Source organism: Clavelina lepadiformis, chromosome 1 (assembly GCF_947623445.1).
Source record: "Clavelina lepadiformis chromosome 1, kaClaLepa1.1, whole genome shotgun sequence".
NCBI classification, from domain to species: Eukaryota; Metazoa; Chordata; class Ascidiacea; order Aplousobranchia; family Clavelinidae; genus Clavelina; species Clavelina lepadiformis.
The window spans coordinates 5,141,941-5,160,401 of record NC_135240.1 but is presented as its reverse complement, the minus strand read 5'-3'; the positions used below and the strand labels follow the sequence as shown (position 1 = coordinate 5,160,401).

Below are 18,461 nucleotides of genomic sequence, written 5' to 3'. Positions count from 1 at the left end.
GTCCACAGTGGAGCTGCAAAGAATAACTAGATAGATTTATTCCAACTCACGCCTTAATAAGTCGTGCGATTATACTTTCTTTAACTGCGTTATCAGATTTGTGTATAGTGTAAGCTTTATATGGGTTCTTAGCGCATAAATAAACTTAAATTACTTTGTGTCACAAAACTGACAAATGTTTATCGGTGTTAAGTAAACATGGAAGGCAGCAGAGAGCAAGTTTCAACAAACGCTTTCAACGATATTATTTCTGCTCAAGTCGTGATTTATGGAACCTCGCTTGGTCCTGGCGCAATTTCTCGAGGTAGGTTAATCGTCGGCAGGACGTCTCTTTACATCTGACCTCGCCTAACTGACTAAATATACTCCAACTTGCCGGTTATAGCCTGAGCATAACCTTCCGCACGATGCAAAATTCATTAAAATTGACTTTTGCTAATTCCTGTAGATTAAGCATATTTTATAATACGGTGTTAGAATACAATAAAATCAAATAATACAAAAAACCACTTTGGACAAAATATGCACCACGAATACTGTGAAGAATGAAAACTATAAAGATCATATGAAAGGAACGTAAAGTACTTTCTTGCAAACAACAGAAACATAGTTGTAATAATTACTAGAATAGAAACATTTAAGTAACCTCAAGGTAAATTGTTGAATTAACAGCAAAGGAATGGTTAAAGAAAGCGTTCGAAACGAAACTCAATCCTAGGGACCGGAATACGTTTTATAGCCGCGGCGAAAAGCGTCACATTGGAATGCTCAGATGACCATCAAGACAACGTGTGCGAAACAGAAATTAAGTGAAATATTGCGATGGAGAGACCATGTTCTAGAGCTAAAATCAGTGCGTTTAAGAACAATTAATAATGCTTTTTGCAAATATACTATACAAATATTTCGTAAAAGAATGTGAACTTGTTTTTGTGATTGAAAGCCATAAGTTATCGTCCAGTCATTAAAACAACATTTACCTGTACATAATCGAGACGTACTGAAGAATGACGACACACGTGACATTTATTAACCAGCTCGGTTGTGCCGAGTTCGCAAACCGTCTTGCCAACGTTGACGCGCGAGAGTGTTGCAACTATGTGAAATGGTTACATAGAAATCTGAACTAAACACTTGGATGCAATGCTTGAATGCTTGATTCACGTCATTCACACGACCTACGTTGGTGGTCAAAATGCCGATGACGCCAATGCTTAAATGTGCTGTTCGCTGGGATTCTTTCTCAGTATAAAATACTTATAAGTATTCCTTGGCGCTCTTGCCGAATATATTGCACCTATGTAGTTTCGTCATTCCCTGAAGAAAAAATGGTTGAAATCCGACTCCGTGTGAATTGGCTCGGCTTGAACCCGGCTCGGCTTTGTAGACATCAATTGACCGAACTGGGTTTGCTTGATGAGAAGTAGGATATTCTTCAATTCTTTTTCAATTGAAACCTCGTAATAGGTAAATTAAAACACTTGGATAACAACAGACATGTAACAAGTGGTAAACTTATAAGTCCAAGTCTATTCAACCGTCGTTGGCCCGTTTTATGAGTTTTATGATAACTTGAAACTGAAATATTTGTTTACAAATGGCAGTCAAAATAGTTTATCAGTGCATTTAGCAAACTATACAGTAAAATTTTCCCAGTTTCTTAAGATGCCGGAGTCAATAAGTCAATACCGGAAAGTCTCAAAGTCGAGTTATAAACGTTCCATGCGATTTAGTGATGATTTATAATGCATAATATTCATTAAAACAACATTTGTCTTCATGTATAAGGGACGGAAAAGGCGACAACACACGTGACACTAATCTACCAATTAGAGTGGGCAAAGATCGCAAACGGTCCTGCCAACCTTGGCGCGCGAGAATGGCTCCATGTAAGAGGTTTCTAATTAAGCGTTTGAAACATTGGCGCGTGATTTGCGTAAGTCGGTTAAATACGTTAAAAGAAGCGTTATAAACCCAATTAAACCCACTATTACACAAATATTAACAAATCGTGTTTTTGAAAAAAAATTTCTTGTTCTTGACTTTGATGAGTCATGAACGCAATGTTCGGGTTGAAGTGAAAATTGCATTTTAAAAACAGTTGAAAAGTTTTTCTCAACTTCTTAAATTTTGCGCTACGTTTTACAAGATGCAGGCGGTTTAAATGGAAATAGAAATACTGATACTGCATACATTTGGAAATACGCATTGTACGGAATTATACACGAGTATAGATGCAGTATGGAAATACAGATATTTTACTTAACATTGGAGTTGGTGATTTGGCACGTAAAACTTTTATCTGCATAAGGTGGGATAAACACAAGATCATCCCGATACATAAAATTCTTTGCAAAACAGGTTAATTTAAACAAATATGGGACCAACCATGCTACTCGAAATGCTGATAAGAAAAATAAACAAAACTGGGCAGACCCAGGCTATACTTTAAACGAAATGCAAATAACCCTTCCAGACAACATAAGTGGACTTCAGCGGTTACATTCGGACCTGACGTGTTCGAGTCTGAGATGTCGGTGTTTTATGTCGTAATTAATAGCACGGTCTTGCTGACGGTTAAGTTTACTGATGTTCTTTTTTATTTTGTAAAAGAAAAAAGAAAACAAAGGTCTGGAATATAAAAAAGCACAATAGAGTTATAATTTTTATTGATGCTTTGAAATCTCATTTATCGATTGACTCGCGTGAAACGAGTTTAACGATATTTTTGCAAGAACTGAACCTCATATGCTACAACTTACAGTTGAAGTATGTGAAGTATCTTGCAATTCTTTTAAAATAAGTATCGGAACTTGGATAAGAATAAACGTTTCCAACGTAGCAGGTGAGCATCTGGAACAATATAGTGGTCGCTCTTTTTCTTTAAACTTGTAAACAACAACGTAAGAAATATATGTCCTTGCGCAAGCGATAGGACGACTTTATATAAAATGAAAAATGAAAAAGCAAAAATGAAAGTTATGACAAAACTTTAAATGGCAGCAAGTAGGCATATGCGGTCCGAATCCCTGAACCGATTTTAGATTAGGTCAACTTTTATTTTTGAAAATAGCAGACGATTTAGTGTGGTTAGCGTGAAGTGGTTTTACTTAACTTAACATTACAGTGTTTGCTTAATATGTTTAAAATAAGTTACTCATTTAACAATCTTTTTAAGTGTGTTGTGTCTTAGTGCACAACTGCCCATACATATTTGTTACTTCAAACTCTCTGAACAACTTTTTTTAAAGCTTTTGTTTATTATTTAAAAATGAGTGGCTCGAGTTGTCGTCACTGTGGTGTCACAGAAGATGTTAGTCATGCATAAACATGCACAACTTACCATTGTTTACCATTCTTAGTCAAGAGTTGATAACTTATTAAATAACTAATCATTCAGTTTGATTGTCACTTCATTTATTAAAGAAAAGGATAAGATGGCCTGGACTTTGTCACAGTTTAACGAAGTGATTTTAAACAAAGATTGAGTGTTGTTATGGGTGAAGATATTGCAAGTCGCCATAGTAAAGGCAGGTAACCATAGTGAAGGTATGACTATACGCGTTCAAGTCATGCACTTTGACTTGAGGTAGTCAGGTTAATATTAATATTAATCCGTGTTTGAGAATTGCAGCGAAACTGAAGTTTCATTTGTGGGTAGCTGATATTTTTTTTTAAAAAGCGCTCTTATATCATCGTAATGCAGCGTTGATGACAAAGTCAACACAGAAAAGTCCCACAGTGTAGTTACAAAGCCGTGCGGTTTATCGATGAGGTATTTTCCGTCAATTAAACTAACATTTGTCTTTGTGTTATTGACATATATGGGCAAAGTTGATTGTACGCGTAACTCCAAGCAATCATTTTGTTCTGCCGATCTGGAAACGGTCAAGTCTGCGCTGACACTCGTGTTTGCAGCAGCCACTGCCAATGGCTTCATTGAAATCCTGATCAAGGTTTCGAAAACTGCGTAATTCTGGCGAAAGTGTTAAAATAAGCAACATAGACGGTATTAAGTAAAAGCATATTAGAAAATGTTGCTTCTGAAAAACTAATTTTCTCTGCATTAAGAATGTTTTTATTGTTCAAGGATATTATGTTTTAAGTTTGGTTTATTGAGTTATTGAGGATTTTGTTTAAAGATTGTCATTGACTGCATTTAGAAAACATTTTGGAAGCGATTTTTAAAGCAATGTGACGTATTTTTTATTAAAAACTTTTTTATACGTTTAAATGCATGAATATCCTGTGAATCATATGATATTAAGTTCTCCGCAAATAAGAGAGTAATCACAGACAAACACACGACCAAGATGAGACGCTGATAAGAAAAATAAAGGTACCCGTATAGATCCAGACAACGTTAAACAAAATACAAACTAAAAAAAACTTCAAAACAATATTAGTCGACTGAAGTGGTTATTTCTGGATGAGATATATTTGAGCTGAGTGTGACGTTGTTTTAGATCATAATTAATAACATAGGTTTGCTAACAGTTAAGTCTACTGATGATTCTTTGCTTTGTCCAAATACAAAAGACGGTAAATTTGTTAAAAAATATGACAAGTGATGTGAAACAAATTTCAAAAACCAGAAAATATTTTTTGGAATTTTTAAAATATGAGCGATCGATTTATTCGAGTGGGTCGATTTTCTACATTTTCTGTGCAAATACTGAATTTCATAAACCACACCTCATAGTAGAAGTGAACGGTTAGGAAGTGAAGGTCCTGTCGTAAAATATGTGTCGAACTTACAGTAAATAAAGAAAGATAAATCTTTCCACTCTAAGGATTGAGTTCCTCTAGAAATAGTTTTCGTTTTTTCTTAAGAATTGAAGCTGCAGCAAAGAAAGATTTCCGTTTGCGAACATGATAGGACAATTTGTATGAAATGATAACTGGAAAAATCGAATGTCAGTAACTGTATGAGATACAGCGTTTATTTAAGGAACTGTTTAAAGCTGAGGTTATATTTTCTTTTGCAGATTGTAGACTATAGTTTGCATGATTTGGTTAGCTTTTAACTTAGCACTTAAGTGATTGGTTGATATATTTCAAGTAAGTGTCTCTTTGCTTTAACTTGTCTAACAACCTATCTACATGTGCATATGGCAATAAAATGACATGTTCTTATTCTGTATTATAAGGCTTTTAATCTAATGCTTTTGCTATTATTTCTATAAAATACTTATTATTTTGATATATTATTATTATGTATATTATTATTATTATTACTTTAGAATATATCATTATGTAATATATTTATTATTTCTATATACTTTTGACCTTTTATAATCTTGATGCTTTTATCAAAATTCTTGTTTATTATTTAGAAATACGCGTTTGACTCGGCATCATTATGATGTCACAGAAGATTATATTGATACTTCTTCTATTTTGTACAAAAGCGATCCATGCGGTAGGTTGAAAACACTGGATAGATATAAACGTACCCTGTTTGCTATAGTTTTGCTTATCACTATAGTGATAATGTTGTTCGTGGTGACCGCGATGTTTGTACGTATAACATTAATGGCCCACATCTGATTGTTACGTCACCTTATCGGTTATTATTTCTAAGCAAAGTTTGACAGCGAGCCTCCGAATCACAGTTTCAACATTTCATTCGTTGATGCCACGTGGTTATCATAAGTTTTCTTTTCTACCCAAGATTGCCGTCCCGAAGTCGACTGGACTGAGCCAGACCCAGACAACGTCCAATCATATGACGATGGCTTGGAATAAGCAGAGTGGGACAATTTACAAGATGACGGTCCTGGAACACGGACAACCACCACCTGGTCTGCCGCCACCTGGTGACCAAGACGTGACCTCTCCCGTGAGAAAAAGAAACTTTTTTTAGTTTGATATTTGTTATACACTTCATCCTACTTTCGTTTAATTTAATTTTCAAATTATGCTTTTAAATTGTGAACTACTTCTGCCGAAAAGACCCAGCAACATACCCAAGTTTGCCATACCGTCCTTGTTTCTACGATTTGTCCTTATTTTCACTTGCTTCCTTACTTTTATCTCCTTTTTAAGGCAGAGGTCGAGGTTCTTATCTTAAGTATTTCGACACATTTTGTACCAAAGAGATATCAAAACTAAAAACAAGCAAATAGTGTCTCGTTTTTTTATTAGGAACATTGATTGCCTTCTCCCGTTGTGCACTTTTTAAAGTAGTATTCTTCTTTTGTTTACTAGTCGTCTTTATTTTTGAGTCCAGACCTATGGCAACCCTGAATATACCAAAGCGGAATAATCCTACCACACAAAAGACATGGGCTAAAATAAACATTTACCAATAATTTCAAACTTTTCCAATATTTTTGTTTGATTTCGGGTTAATTTTGGTATTAGTGTAGAACGAAATTGAAGAATTTGCTGAAATTTTTAAGATGCACGTTGAAACACGCTTTGTCACTTCCAACCCATGGGTGATCCCATCAGCCAATTACGGTTTCCAACAATTGTGATGTCATTATGTGTTGATGCACACAGACCAACAAATTTTTTGTTTTATTATTTTCATTTCTTCAGCATCTGGTCAATGCCACCTCATCAGGAGAATCCTTCCTCCCGAACTCCCATTATGACGTTTATCTTTTTGCTTTAAATGGAGGAAATGAAAATGATTACGTCACTATCCCATACGTCGATGCAAAAACGGGTAAGTGCCTCTTATACCGTAGAATATAAATTTTCTGTATTTTTTGCAAAACTGTCACTGAAATTTTTCATGCTTGCTTTTCAGCAAGGTAGCTTTAGATTTGTGAAGCACGTCTTGCGTTGCCTAGGTGTAGATGTTAATAAAGTACTGCAGCATTTCCTGGAAAATTTTTAAATATCAGTAAATAGGTTGTAAACGTTATTAATGGGAAAACCCTATTAGTTATTTATTATGTCGTAATAAATACACACAAAGTGAAAACATAACTTTATCGCCATTTGCAGCAGCCCCGTAGCCTACAGGTCGTCATAACAAGATGATTTGTCGTAATTGTTTATTTATTCCGGTCATTCTCTTTTCTACTCCACTTTTTACCTAGTCAGCATTTATTTATAACATAAATGTTTATGATTAAATAATTGCACCTGTCACATGATTATTAATATAACCTGGGTAGAGTATTGGCAGCCTACTTCAGTGTAGGTGTGGTTGAATGTTTAAGAATGTTGCTGGTGCTAAGTAACGCCGCTCGTTAACATTTGCCGTCATCATCACTATCATCATCATCTTTGCTTTAGATAAGAAATAATTGACTTTTTGACCTCGCCTGGCACTTTTGACTCCTGCTGTAAATCATTAATTTGATATGGTGGCTCTATACTGCAGGGAGTCGACCTTGTAACATGTTATAAGGAATAAGTGATGATGCCAAATTCACACTCACAGCTTTTACAAATGATTTGATTGCCACAAAAATTCAGTAAATCTGATGTCTAAAAGTAGGACAACAATTAGACTGCTATCCATGAGCAGTTTCATTGGTCTTATTGTTGTTGATAAAATAACTGGCAAATTACAAGCATAGGCAAGTTATTCACAACAATTATTCGTCATACATTTTTAACAACACTTGATGCGAAATAGCTGCAGGCATAATCACGAATCATATACAACGTTGCTCGTTCTAAAGTAAAATTAATACTTGAATATACTGTATAATACTTGAATATACAGTATACTACTAGATTATACTGCATATTACTTGAATAAGCAGTATTCAATACAGTAGCAGGAAACAATCACTTTTTTCATTTCCACCACGCTGCAAGCGCCATAGTTTTCAGTTAGAAGTGATGGTGGCGCTAAAGGGTAAAATGATTGTACTGCTAGCACTTACAGTGGGGAATAAGTGACTCTGACGTTATGTTAAAAATGCTTCCGAAATGCGTAAAAGCCTACAAAAATAATACAGTACTGTATCTTCATACACTTACGTATTATAGTATATGATCTTTATTCTATGTACAATTATATTGCTAAAAAGCCTCTAATAAAATGATAAAAGCATAAACTTATGCTGGGTTGTTAAAGCCAATAAACGTCATTTTAAGTTATATGTCCAGAAGTAACCATGACATAATGACTAAGCGATTGTCGAACAGCGCTAGCTTGTGAAGTGTGAAAGCGTATTATGAAGTTATAATTTGTCACCAGAGGCCGTTGTCGAGTTGTTTTGGGCAATTTAGTCGCCCGGTTTGCTTGGATTTACCTGTAGTAGTTATAATTGTGATGCACCGAACAGGATTGTATGCGTGCTATGCTAAGAAATGGATTCGTTACTCAAAAATGAACTCACAAACTCACAAGGTACAGTTGGTGTGTTTTGTAATCAGTGTGGTCCAGTTGGTGCAAACAAATGCGGCAAATAACAAAGAAACTGACTTCGTTTGCGTTCAAGGGAGTCACGTGGCGCGTTGTAGGCTTAATTAACCTGAAGAGTCATTTATCATATAAGACCAACCTAACCCATGACTGGGTTATTTATTGATGGGCATTTTTCGCGATAACAACCATTAGGGCGCGTCAGCGTTTCTTTGCACAATCTCTGCTGGTTTACCTTCGTTAAAAATCTTGCCAGAAAAAAAAAGAATATTAATGAACGATATGGGCCACAGCAGGTCTCATTCCCTGTAGACGATAATCCATTAGCACAGTTTATTTCGATTGTCCATTGTTGGAATGTAATAAGGTGATTTGGGTAAACTTGGAGCATAAAAAATAAATTCAAACAGTAAAAGTAATTTCATGGAACAAGGGGCCTCGACCTAAAGATAATCTTCATCAAGATTGGTCAAACTACAACATTATAAAAAACTGACGGTATATTTAAGTGGGCATAAATAACACTGGTCTGCATCAATTTTGCTGACTTACAAGTAACATGTGTTTTTGGTTAATTTGGCGGCGCTGATTCCAAAAATAACATCAGATTTTTTCTATCACGTCAATTTTTTTCACAAAACGCAATTCAATATTTTGACAGTAAGAGCAAATAAATAGCATTATTCACAATATGTAAATATGCCTCGGCGTAAAAAGCAAAAAAAATTAATAACAGCACATATCTGAATAAAGGTCACAACACTGAAATTAATATTATTTTATGGAAGAAACTTTCTCTTTTTTGACTTTCGAGAATGTTTATATGTTTCTTCATCTCTCATAACTCATAAGACACCAACAGTAGCCTAATCGGCCATCATACTAACATTCCACCGACCCTGATATCTTTTTTCCATGATTTTGATATCTTGGTGGAAACGTTCACCTGGTAGATCCTAAATTTTCCGGAAATTAGTCCAAATGACTATGCAGAAAGTGCACTTTTACACTCATGTTGCAGCCAAGTTTTGGAAACGAGCAAAGCAAGCGGTTGACAAGTTCTTTGTAATCAGGTGATTTGGTATTACCCAGAAAGTTGTTCAGAACCTGGCTAAAAGCCACCCAACCTTCTTTTTCATCTTGATTCATGGTTTTGATAAATTTCTTGTCTTTCATTAGCTGTCTTATTTTTGGCCCATCAAATATTCCTGCTTTCAACTTTTCATTGCTCAAGGCAGGAAATTTTTGGCAAATATACCCAAAACATGCTCCATGTTTATCCAGGCTTTTCACATATTGCTTCATTAGCCCCAGCTTAATGTGAAGAGGTGGTAGTAATACTTTGCTTGGATCTACTAATGGTTGGTTACGGATGTTTTTTCCTCCAGGAGTAAATTCTTTTCTCTCAGGCCATTGGTTTTGTTCCCAATGTTCCGTTTTAGCTCTACTATCCCATAGACATAAAAAGCATGGATACTTAGTGTAGCCACCTTGTTGGCCACGTAGCATACCCAAGACTTTCAAGTCCCCACATATTAGCCAGTTGTGCTCAAAATAATTGCATTTACTTATTAAGATTTTCATATTTTTATACGTTTCTTTGAGATGTACTGAATGACCAATTGGTACAGAGGCATACTTGTTTCCATTGTGCAACAGTACACATTTTAAACTAGCCTTGGAGCTATCTATGAATAGACGCCATTCCTTTGGATTGTACACACATCGAATTGTAGGCGGGGCGAATTGTAGGCAAATTCCACTGTAGCCTATCTACTTGATCTATTTGTACCCCCAGCGGACGCCCATGGTAACTATGCAAAATAAAAATTAGCTGATCAAAGATCGTGAGATTGTAGCTAAACGCAAGGTGATGGACAAAAACTAACAGCGTTTTTGGAATCAGCGCCCAGAAGTTACCTTAAAACATCGTTTAGGTCTACTGCACTTCTACAAAATTGATGTAGGCTTGTGTAAAGCTCTATGCTATATAGTAATTATTTCCTTTTACCATCAAAATATTGAATTGCATTTTTTTTTTAAATTGACGTGATAGAAAAAATTTGAGGTTATTTTTGGAATCAGCGCCCCAAAATTAACCAGAATAAGTCCTCTTTTTGTAAAAAGCATAAAAAAATTTTTTTTTGTAGACCAGTGTAAATTTGACGAGTTACTACGTCCTGCGATTTAGGTAATTTTATTTGAATTCGTCCGAAAGTTGCACCTATTTTTGATAAACCAACTTTGCAATCAACGTCCCATTCTTACGTTACAGTAAAACGACATGTTTTTTCTACTCGATGTCGACCGTCAGACTGGTTTGAACAGGTTTTGGCCGGTTATGCACTTCGTTATTTGCTCAGGAAATGTCTCGGCCTCCTTTCCAGCAGGAAACAGTGTTTGCGGAACTCGCATCTTATTGTATATATTTCGCTATTTACTATAAGGAGCGAAAAATGCTTTGTTAACCGTTATAGCACATGCAGTTAAACATGCAACATGCACAAAAACAGGTGATAAAATTGAAAATTTAGTCAAATATAACCTTAAAAGCTTCATCCGTGCAACGTATAGTTGTCGCCTAAACTAAAGCCTTTCGCAATTTTTTCCGTTACAATTTTTTCTGTGGCTGATTTATATTATTATTTATATTTTATATGTTGTTTATCTGGTGGCTTTATCTCGTCAGTAAAATCATACCAAATAGGAAAAAGTCAAAAACAATTTTTTATGTTCCACGCTACGTTCATAAAGACTACGCCAATAACAATTTATAGAAGTTTTGTTATATAGGAAAGCACCAAAAAGTGAAGATTAATTATTCCGTGAGTGTTTACGACAATCGTAAATCGTTGGTGTAAATATATTGCATTTACATACAGTAACAACTATAACATACATTTGTTATCTTCTAACATTTATTACTTATTGCCCATTCTAAATCTAACTTCTGTTAAAATACTGCAGTTCACAAAGAAATTAAATATTTTAAAAAACCAAGAAAGTTTACCATGCTATTTATGCCACAGTAATTGCTTTCTTCGCCATTTTGATTTTGTGTTTTTTACAGGCTTTTTGTTCCACTGACACTTAATAGCCTGAAATAATCGGGCTCTATTTGGTAAAACATCTATTTTGTAACTTATAACAATGTTCGTTTATAAAATTCTATTCTGTAGCGTCTAGTTCTATAGAACCGGACCCTCCTCACACAAAAGCACGCCACAGTGCAACTTTACATGGAAACACCAGTCTAGTAACCGTTACTACGTATATATAAGTTATACATATTCGCCATCTTTAGATCTAAATTGTAAACTAATTCCAACTCCTGTGATGATTAATGTTAAACTTTTTCCACCAACTGTCCAGCTCCGGCTCCTGTTTGCCCGTGATCTTGTACTTTGAGACTTTAATGAAACCTTATTTACATTTTACATCACAACACGGTAGAAGTAGTGTGTAGAACGGAGAAGTAATTTTTTGTATAGGATATCTAATGATATCAGTGTTTTACGGTTTACTTAATCTTTATTAATTTGGAAAGTAATCTGCTTAGCACTAAATGATCATTTCTTTTACACGAAGTTAAAGTAACGTTAATTCAAACATGTTATTAATAAAATTATGTAGATCTTGCAAAACAACTTGCTTTTGTTGTTTTGCACAGTTGTTGTGCCATATCTATACGACAATTCTACGATAATTTTACTGCTTTCCTGCTGACGTGCTAAGGAAATGAACTAACAAATATTTTTATTTACTCTCAAAAACTCATACTTAGTAAACAATCCAGCAGCGATTTCAGTTTTTAATTTTTTTCATTTATAAACAAAATCATTATAATTATTTGTCAATTTGCTCAGTTCCCACTTGTAAACTACGCTCGCATGGAGAGTTGAATGCTGGATAAAGTAATTAGCTTTTTTAAGGGAGTGAAATATGATGTTCTACACACATCATGAATACCGCTAGCCATCCATAAGGACGCTAATAATTTGTTTCCTCACTTTGCAAAACAAGTTGAAAATGGACAAAGGTGTCTTTGCCATTAATTCGGTTTAGGGTACTCCCCGTAATCAAATTTTCTGATTGCAAACAATTAACACCAGTTTTGAACAGATTGTGGGCGACTGTGTCGTCGGTAGCGATGTTGTATTGTTTGTTTTGCACCATTGCCTGGCAGCTGACAGTATAGCTTGTATCAAAGCAACAGACCCACTGCAAATTTTATGCAACGCAAGCCTTAATCGGAAAACAAACTTCAGCAAGATCGGTTAAACTACAACAATACACTGATACAGCCCCCACTGGAAAGTAGGGAAGCTTTGGACGAGAAGTCGTTTGTGCAAAGACGCACATTTTTGGCCTGATGACATCCACTTAACCCTCAATTCTTTCTTTATTATTTTAAAGTGCCATTAAAAAATAGGCATTTCTTAATTTGTTTATTATAAATCGGCTTGAAGATAAACAATTAGGTGTGTACGTTGATGAATCTCCTGCGTGCACGTGCCACACTTTCTACTATGGGACACAGCGTTATTGCTCGTCCAATGACATCAATTTAGTACAAATGCAAGGCAACAACCAGACTGCAGAGTATGGCAAAAGTACATCTGAGACTTTTTTCGAAAAACGTCATGAAATCGGTGACTCCGAAAGAAGGAGACACTTTTTATAGCTGCGATTTCAGCTGTAAAATTAGTGTTTAAAGTCTATATCTCTAACAAAAAAGAAGGGAAACACTAATTTTTCCCCTGATTTTCGAGGTAAAAAGCCGCATCCTTGCCTGCACTGGCTGCACAAATGCCAGGCAGCCTTGGACCACCAGTCGTAGTGCACACCGGACTTTTGCCCCTGCACACCTGAGATATCGACGAAAACTGCCATACTCTGCATTCTGGGATATCAAGATATGAAATTGTCTTTGGTATGGTGCAGTCTGAGTTTTACCATATTTTTTAAGATTGTTGCGCTATACAATAACCATTTCTAAACTTAAAGGCTTTCACGTTCCCAACATTGCCTGGTCAGTTTATGATTAAGCCTAGTCTAATTTGCTTGAACGTGTAAAAGTTCGACGTTCTTGTCAATGATTCTTGTGTGTCTCAGACTCAGCTATGAACCAGGAATCAGCATCCTTGGTTTGGGTGCATCAAGTTTTCAACTTTATTTTGAAATGATTAAACTGAGTAATATTCAGTTAAATTCTTGTTATTCAGCCCGAAATCAAAATTTTTGGTTTATCCATTATGTCCAAGTATTATATCGAAAATTTTGATGTTGTGAGTCATAGCTGGTCCCCCTTTTGTCCACTCGAACCCTGGTGATAACTCAAAATAGGAAAGTACGTGGATCTTTTTAGTTAAATTTGCCATCGTTGGTAGCAAATCATTCAATAATTTACCAACAATGAAATTATAACAAAATTTTAGCATTTGTACCATTTAGGTGCTACAAATTTGTACTTTTTTTTAATTTGCTATGTCAGCGTACCATATACAAATTATTTTCTGACACCCCTTGGTGTGAGAGTGGTGATGCATATTACATTGCAATAAACTGATATACTAATACCACTGGCTTACTTTATATAGTAGCTTAATTTGTAAATTACATGGACCCATAGACTCATCATTTTAACAACTTCATAGATATTAGTGACAAATGGTTTAAGTGTAACAAATGATGTAATAAGATATGTAGAAAGTGACAAGTTTTTGCAATATGAGGGGGGAAGATTAAAATTATTAAATGATAAATGAAAAAAAATTAATATGTGTATTTGGTTAAAATGAGAAGTGCTCTTTAAATAGTTAAGATCAATAATTGGATCCAAGTGCTTTTTGGTTGTGGTCAATATCAAGTTTAAACTGGGCAAAAGATTTTCAGTCTGATTCTAAAGGTTACAATTGTATGCTATGTTATTTATATATCCTGAATTGAAACAGACATTACGATCAATTTGTTTCTTAGGTTTCAAAGCTTTAACATTTTTGCCTCATTTGTTTAGCTTTTAGTGAACCAACCAATGTGACTGTCGTGAAAACTTCATCAACGACCATCAATCTTAGCTGGTTGCCACCAACAGAGGACGGTAGAGCTGCTAGTGTGGATGGTTACAGAGTAACCTGGTCACCACCAAGCTTGGATGGACGTAGTTCTGTTGATGTGTTGCTGGACACTGCTATTGAAGTTACAGGGTTGTCGCCAAACACTGATTATGATGTCACAGTTACTACCTTCAGCTCTGCTGGGGAAGGAAAAGAATCTGGGACCATCACCGGCACCACAAGTTAGTGCGATGTGGATACGATGATTTGCTAAGTTTATTTGCCTCATTTTGGTTGTGTAGAGCAGGGGTGTGCAACTCGCGACCTGCAAATAGAAATTGTGCGGTTCACAGAGAAATGCCAATTTTGTATTATCTATTTTACAATAAATATAAACAGCAGTTTTCTTCGGAAACTGTGATTTGTAATCTTTAGAGATTTATGCTTTTTAATTTATTATTTCCGCAAAGAGATAACCACTAATTATGCCATAAAACCAAAATAAAAATTACTCTTCCTGCTAGCTACTAGTTAAAAGCTTATGTTAAATAGACGGTTTTAGCGACCCGGTGGTTTTAGCCGCTTATTTTTAGCTGGCCTTCCTGTAATAAAGTTGCACACTCCTGGTGTAGAGTTTTTGTTAATGTAATAAATTCGCCTTAACCTTTTTTTCAACCTTAAACCCATTCTTGAAGTGTAAACAGTTTGGCATAGTAACTTGTACCGAGAATCTCTTTTGCATTACTGCAACATGACGTAACCATTTTCATGACTTCAAACCATGCTGAAGTTTCCTAAAAATATAAGAATACTCTAAACTATGAATTGTTTGGCTTTTACATAAGTCAGGTAATGAGCATAATGAAATAATGTTGTGTCATTTCCATTTCTCAGCATATTCCAAGCCGATAAATGTTGCTGTTGAAGACACAACATCATCATCAATTGACATTACTTGGGCTGCACCAGACGATGGTGGAGACGCCACTCCTATAATTGGCTACATAGTGTCCTGGCTTCCTGCAGATAACACTGGGTTGATGGCAGTGGACGGGGCAGACACACTCCAAGCAACAATTCCGGGTTTAACTTCCAACACAGAATACAGTGTCAGTGTGGCAGCACGAAGTTCACCTGGTGTTGGAGAGGATTCTGATCCTGAATCTGGAACAACAAGTATAGTTTACATGTTGTTTACTTGTCTTATTTTTTAAATTGTGTTTCATGCAGTCGCATGGATAAATTAAATGTAGCTAAATTTCAAGAATTATATTGACTTGTGATTAAGTTACTCCTGGTATGCTCTGTTTATGACATTTTGTGTCTAAAAAGGGAACCTAAAACATATGTAAACATGCTTAAAAATCACATATATTTGAATTTTCCAGCATTTTCCAAACCAACTGGAATAACAATATCTAGCAGCACATTTTCTTCGATCGCTTTAACATGGACAGCTCCAGAAGATGGTGGAGGAGCCAATGAAATTACTGGTTATAAGGTATCGTGGTCACCAGCAGAGGATGCTGGCTTTGATTTAACTGGAAAGGCTGAAACTACAACCATAACTGGTTTACACTCGAACACTGAATATTCCATACAAGTTGCTGCTCAAAGCTCTAGTGGTGTTGATGGTGAAATATCTGATGCTGAAGCAGGAACCACGAGTATGAACAAAGCTCTTTATTCTGATTCTGCACAAACTTTACTTGAAATATTCAATTTTGAAATATTTAAGTCATAATGAAATGACAATAAAAAAATTGAAAGTACTCATATAATAAAATAATGTTTTTTATTCCAGCATTTTCTAAACCAACTGGCATAACGTTTGCTGGAAGTAAATCTTCCTCCATAGACCTGGCTTGGACAGAGCCTGGTGCTGGTGGTGGAGCGAAACCCATCGACAACTACATTGTCAGTTGGTCTACTACTGATAGCTCCGACTCTATGTTGTTTCCAGGAAATGCACCAGTTGCCTCAATACCTGAATTAACCTCAAACACCAACTATGAGTTAAAGGTGGCCGCCCAAAGCTTGTTTGGTGATGGAGAATTTTCAACAGCTATGGATGCAGCAACAGGTTTTCAAAAAAACAAATATCTTAATGTTGCACTCGCGTAAAGTTAATGTTTAATCTGAGTTTCATTAAACTTCTTAAAAAATTGCAAAATCTGAAAGTTGTTGATTTAAAGATAAACTACAAAAATGATTTGCCCACATTCTATATTTCTGCAGCACCGGCTCCACCCACTGCTGTGCTGGTATCCTACACACTATCTACTCAGTTTCAAGTAACATGGGACCATTCAACTGATGACGAAGTTCATGCAACCACCAAATACAGACTGTTATGTACCCCAACTGATGGTGGTTTAACTGTCGAAAAAGTAACAACTAACATGGACAAATTTTTCACCATTGACAGCCTGGTCAGCAACACGGAATATTCCGTAACTGTTACAGCGCTTACAGACGATGTCAATATATTCAGTGATGCCAGTGAAGAAGCATTACATACTACAGGTGCATATATTTTTTGAAGCAATTTGTCAAGCTTAAATTTACTATTTACCGAATTTATCATACAGTAAAATGTTATGTATGTAAAACAATCAAATAATTTTTCATCACAGTTTTGCAATTCGTCACATACAAATGTAGTACATGACAAAATGGGAAAGTTCTGTTTCAATCATTTTCTGAATGAAGTTTACGTTTGATGTTTTACTTAGCTCCCGATGCACCGACCAGCGTTGCAGTATCGCACGTTCGATCAAGCAGCTTGAAAGTGAGTTGGCAATTCGACGACTCTTCGATTTCGCTCGAGAAATATCGCATCTATTGCACGCCTGTCGCAAGTGGAACCTCATTTGAATGTGGAGAAGTGGATGCAGCTAGCCCAGCAAAAGAAGGAGACATTACTGGCCTCGTTGCAAACACCGATTACTTGGTGACTGTTGTTGCCGTGGTAACAGACGGTGCAGATGATGCCACCGATGTGCGCTCTGACGAAAGCGTTTCCAGCAGTGTCACCACAGGTTGATTTCATTTTTTGAAGTTGTTAAAACGTAGTTATAACAAGTTTTTCAATTTTTTTTTGTTCTTTACCCATTGAATCGATCTTGATTATATTTAATCGTTTGTTTATTGAATTCTGAGATCAATTTTGAACGCGATAACTTACCAAAATTTACATCATTTCCTCACTTTTTACCATTTCTAACAAACTGTTCAAACCAAACTATTTCACTTAAGCAAAAAAAAGTTGAATACAACAGCTGATGTGGAATTGAAGATGTAATATCTTTTGTTGTATCTTACTAATACTCTGAATGAAGTTTACGTTTGATTTTTACTTAGCTCCCGATGCGCCGACCAGCGTTGCAGTATCGCACGTTCGATCAAGCAGCTTGAAAGTGAGTTGGCAATTTGACGACTCTTCGATTTCGCTCGAGAAATATCGCATCTATTGCACGCCTGTCGCAAGCGGAACCTCATTTGAATGTGGAGAAGTGGATGCAGCTAGCCCAGCAAAAGAAGAAGACATTACTGGCCTCGTTGCAAACACCGATTACTTGGTGACTGTTGTTGCCGTGGTAACAGACGGTGCAGATGATGCCACCGATGTGCGCTCTGACGAAAGCGTTTCCAGCAGTGTCACCACAGGTTGATTTCATTTTTTGAAGTTGTTAAAACGTAGTTATAACAAGTTTTTAAATTTTTTTTTGTTCTTTACCCATTGAATCGATCTTGATTATATTTAATCGTTTGTATATTGAATTCTGAGATCAATTTTGAACGCGATAACTTACCAAAATTTACATCATTTCCTCACTTTTTACCATTTCTAACAAACTGTTCAAACCAAATTATTTCACTTGAGCAAAAACAGTTGAATACAACAGCTGATGTGGAATTGAAGATGTAATATCTTTTGTTGTATCTTACTAATACTCTGAATGAAGTTTACGTTTGATTTTTTACTTAGCTCCTGATGCGCCGACCAGCGTTGCAGTATCGCACGTTCGATCAAGCAGCTTGAAAGTGAGTTGGCAAATCGACGA

At 35.8% G+C, this 18,461-nt stretch overlaps 1 protein-coding gene across 1 annotated transcript; it reads left to right on the top strand.

The window, feature by feature from the left end:
* The first annotated feature begins 198 nt into the window (after nt 1-198).
* On the top strand, nt 199-16,937 carry LOC143448858 (fibronectin-like). The gene is made up of 9 exons (XM_076948778.1): nt 199-304; nt 1,789-1,889; nt 5,675-5,842; nt 6,547-6,676; nt 14,355-14,636; nt 15,289-15,570; nt 15,783-16,061; nt 16,199-16,477; nt 16,633-16,937. Exons 1-9 carry the CDS (start codon nt 199-201, stop codon nt 16,935-16,937), a joined length of 1,932 nt encoding a protein of 643 aa, XP_076804893.1.
* Nucleotides 16,938-18,461: the final 1,524 nt, after the last annotated feature.

Bases quoted from the DNA above. Each gene is read 5' to 3' on its own strand.
- LOC143448858 (XM_076948778.1), top strand. From the start codon at position 199: ATGGAAGGCAGCAGAGAGCAAGTTTCAACAAACGCTTTCAACGATATT. The intron at 15,571-15,782 runs GTATAGTTTACA...TGAATTTTCCAG, and splicing joins TCCTGAATCTGGAACAACAA to CATTTTCCAAACCAACTGGA. The intron at 16,062-16,198 runs GTATGAACAAAG...TTTTTATTCCAG, and splicing joins TGCTGAAGCAGGAACCACGA to CATTTTCTAAACCAACTGGC.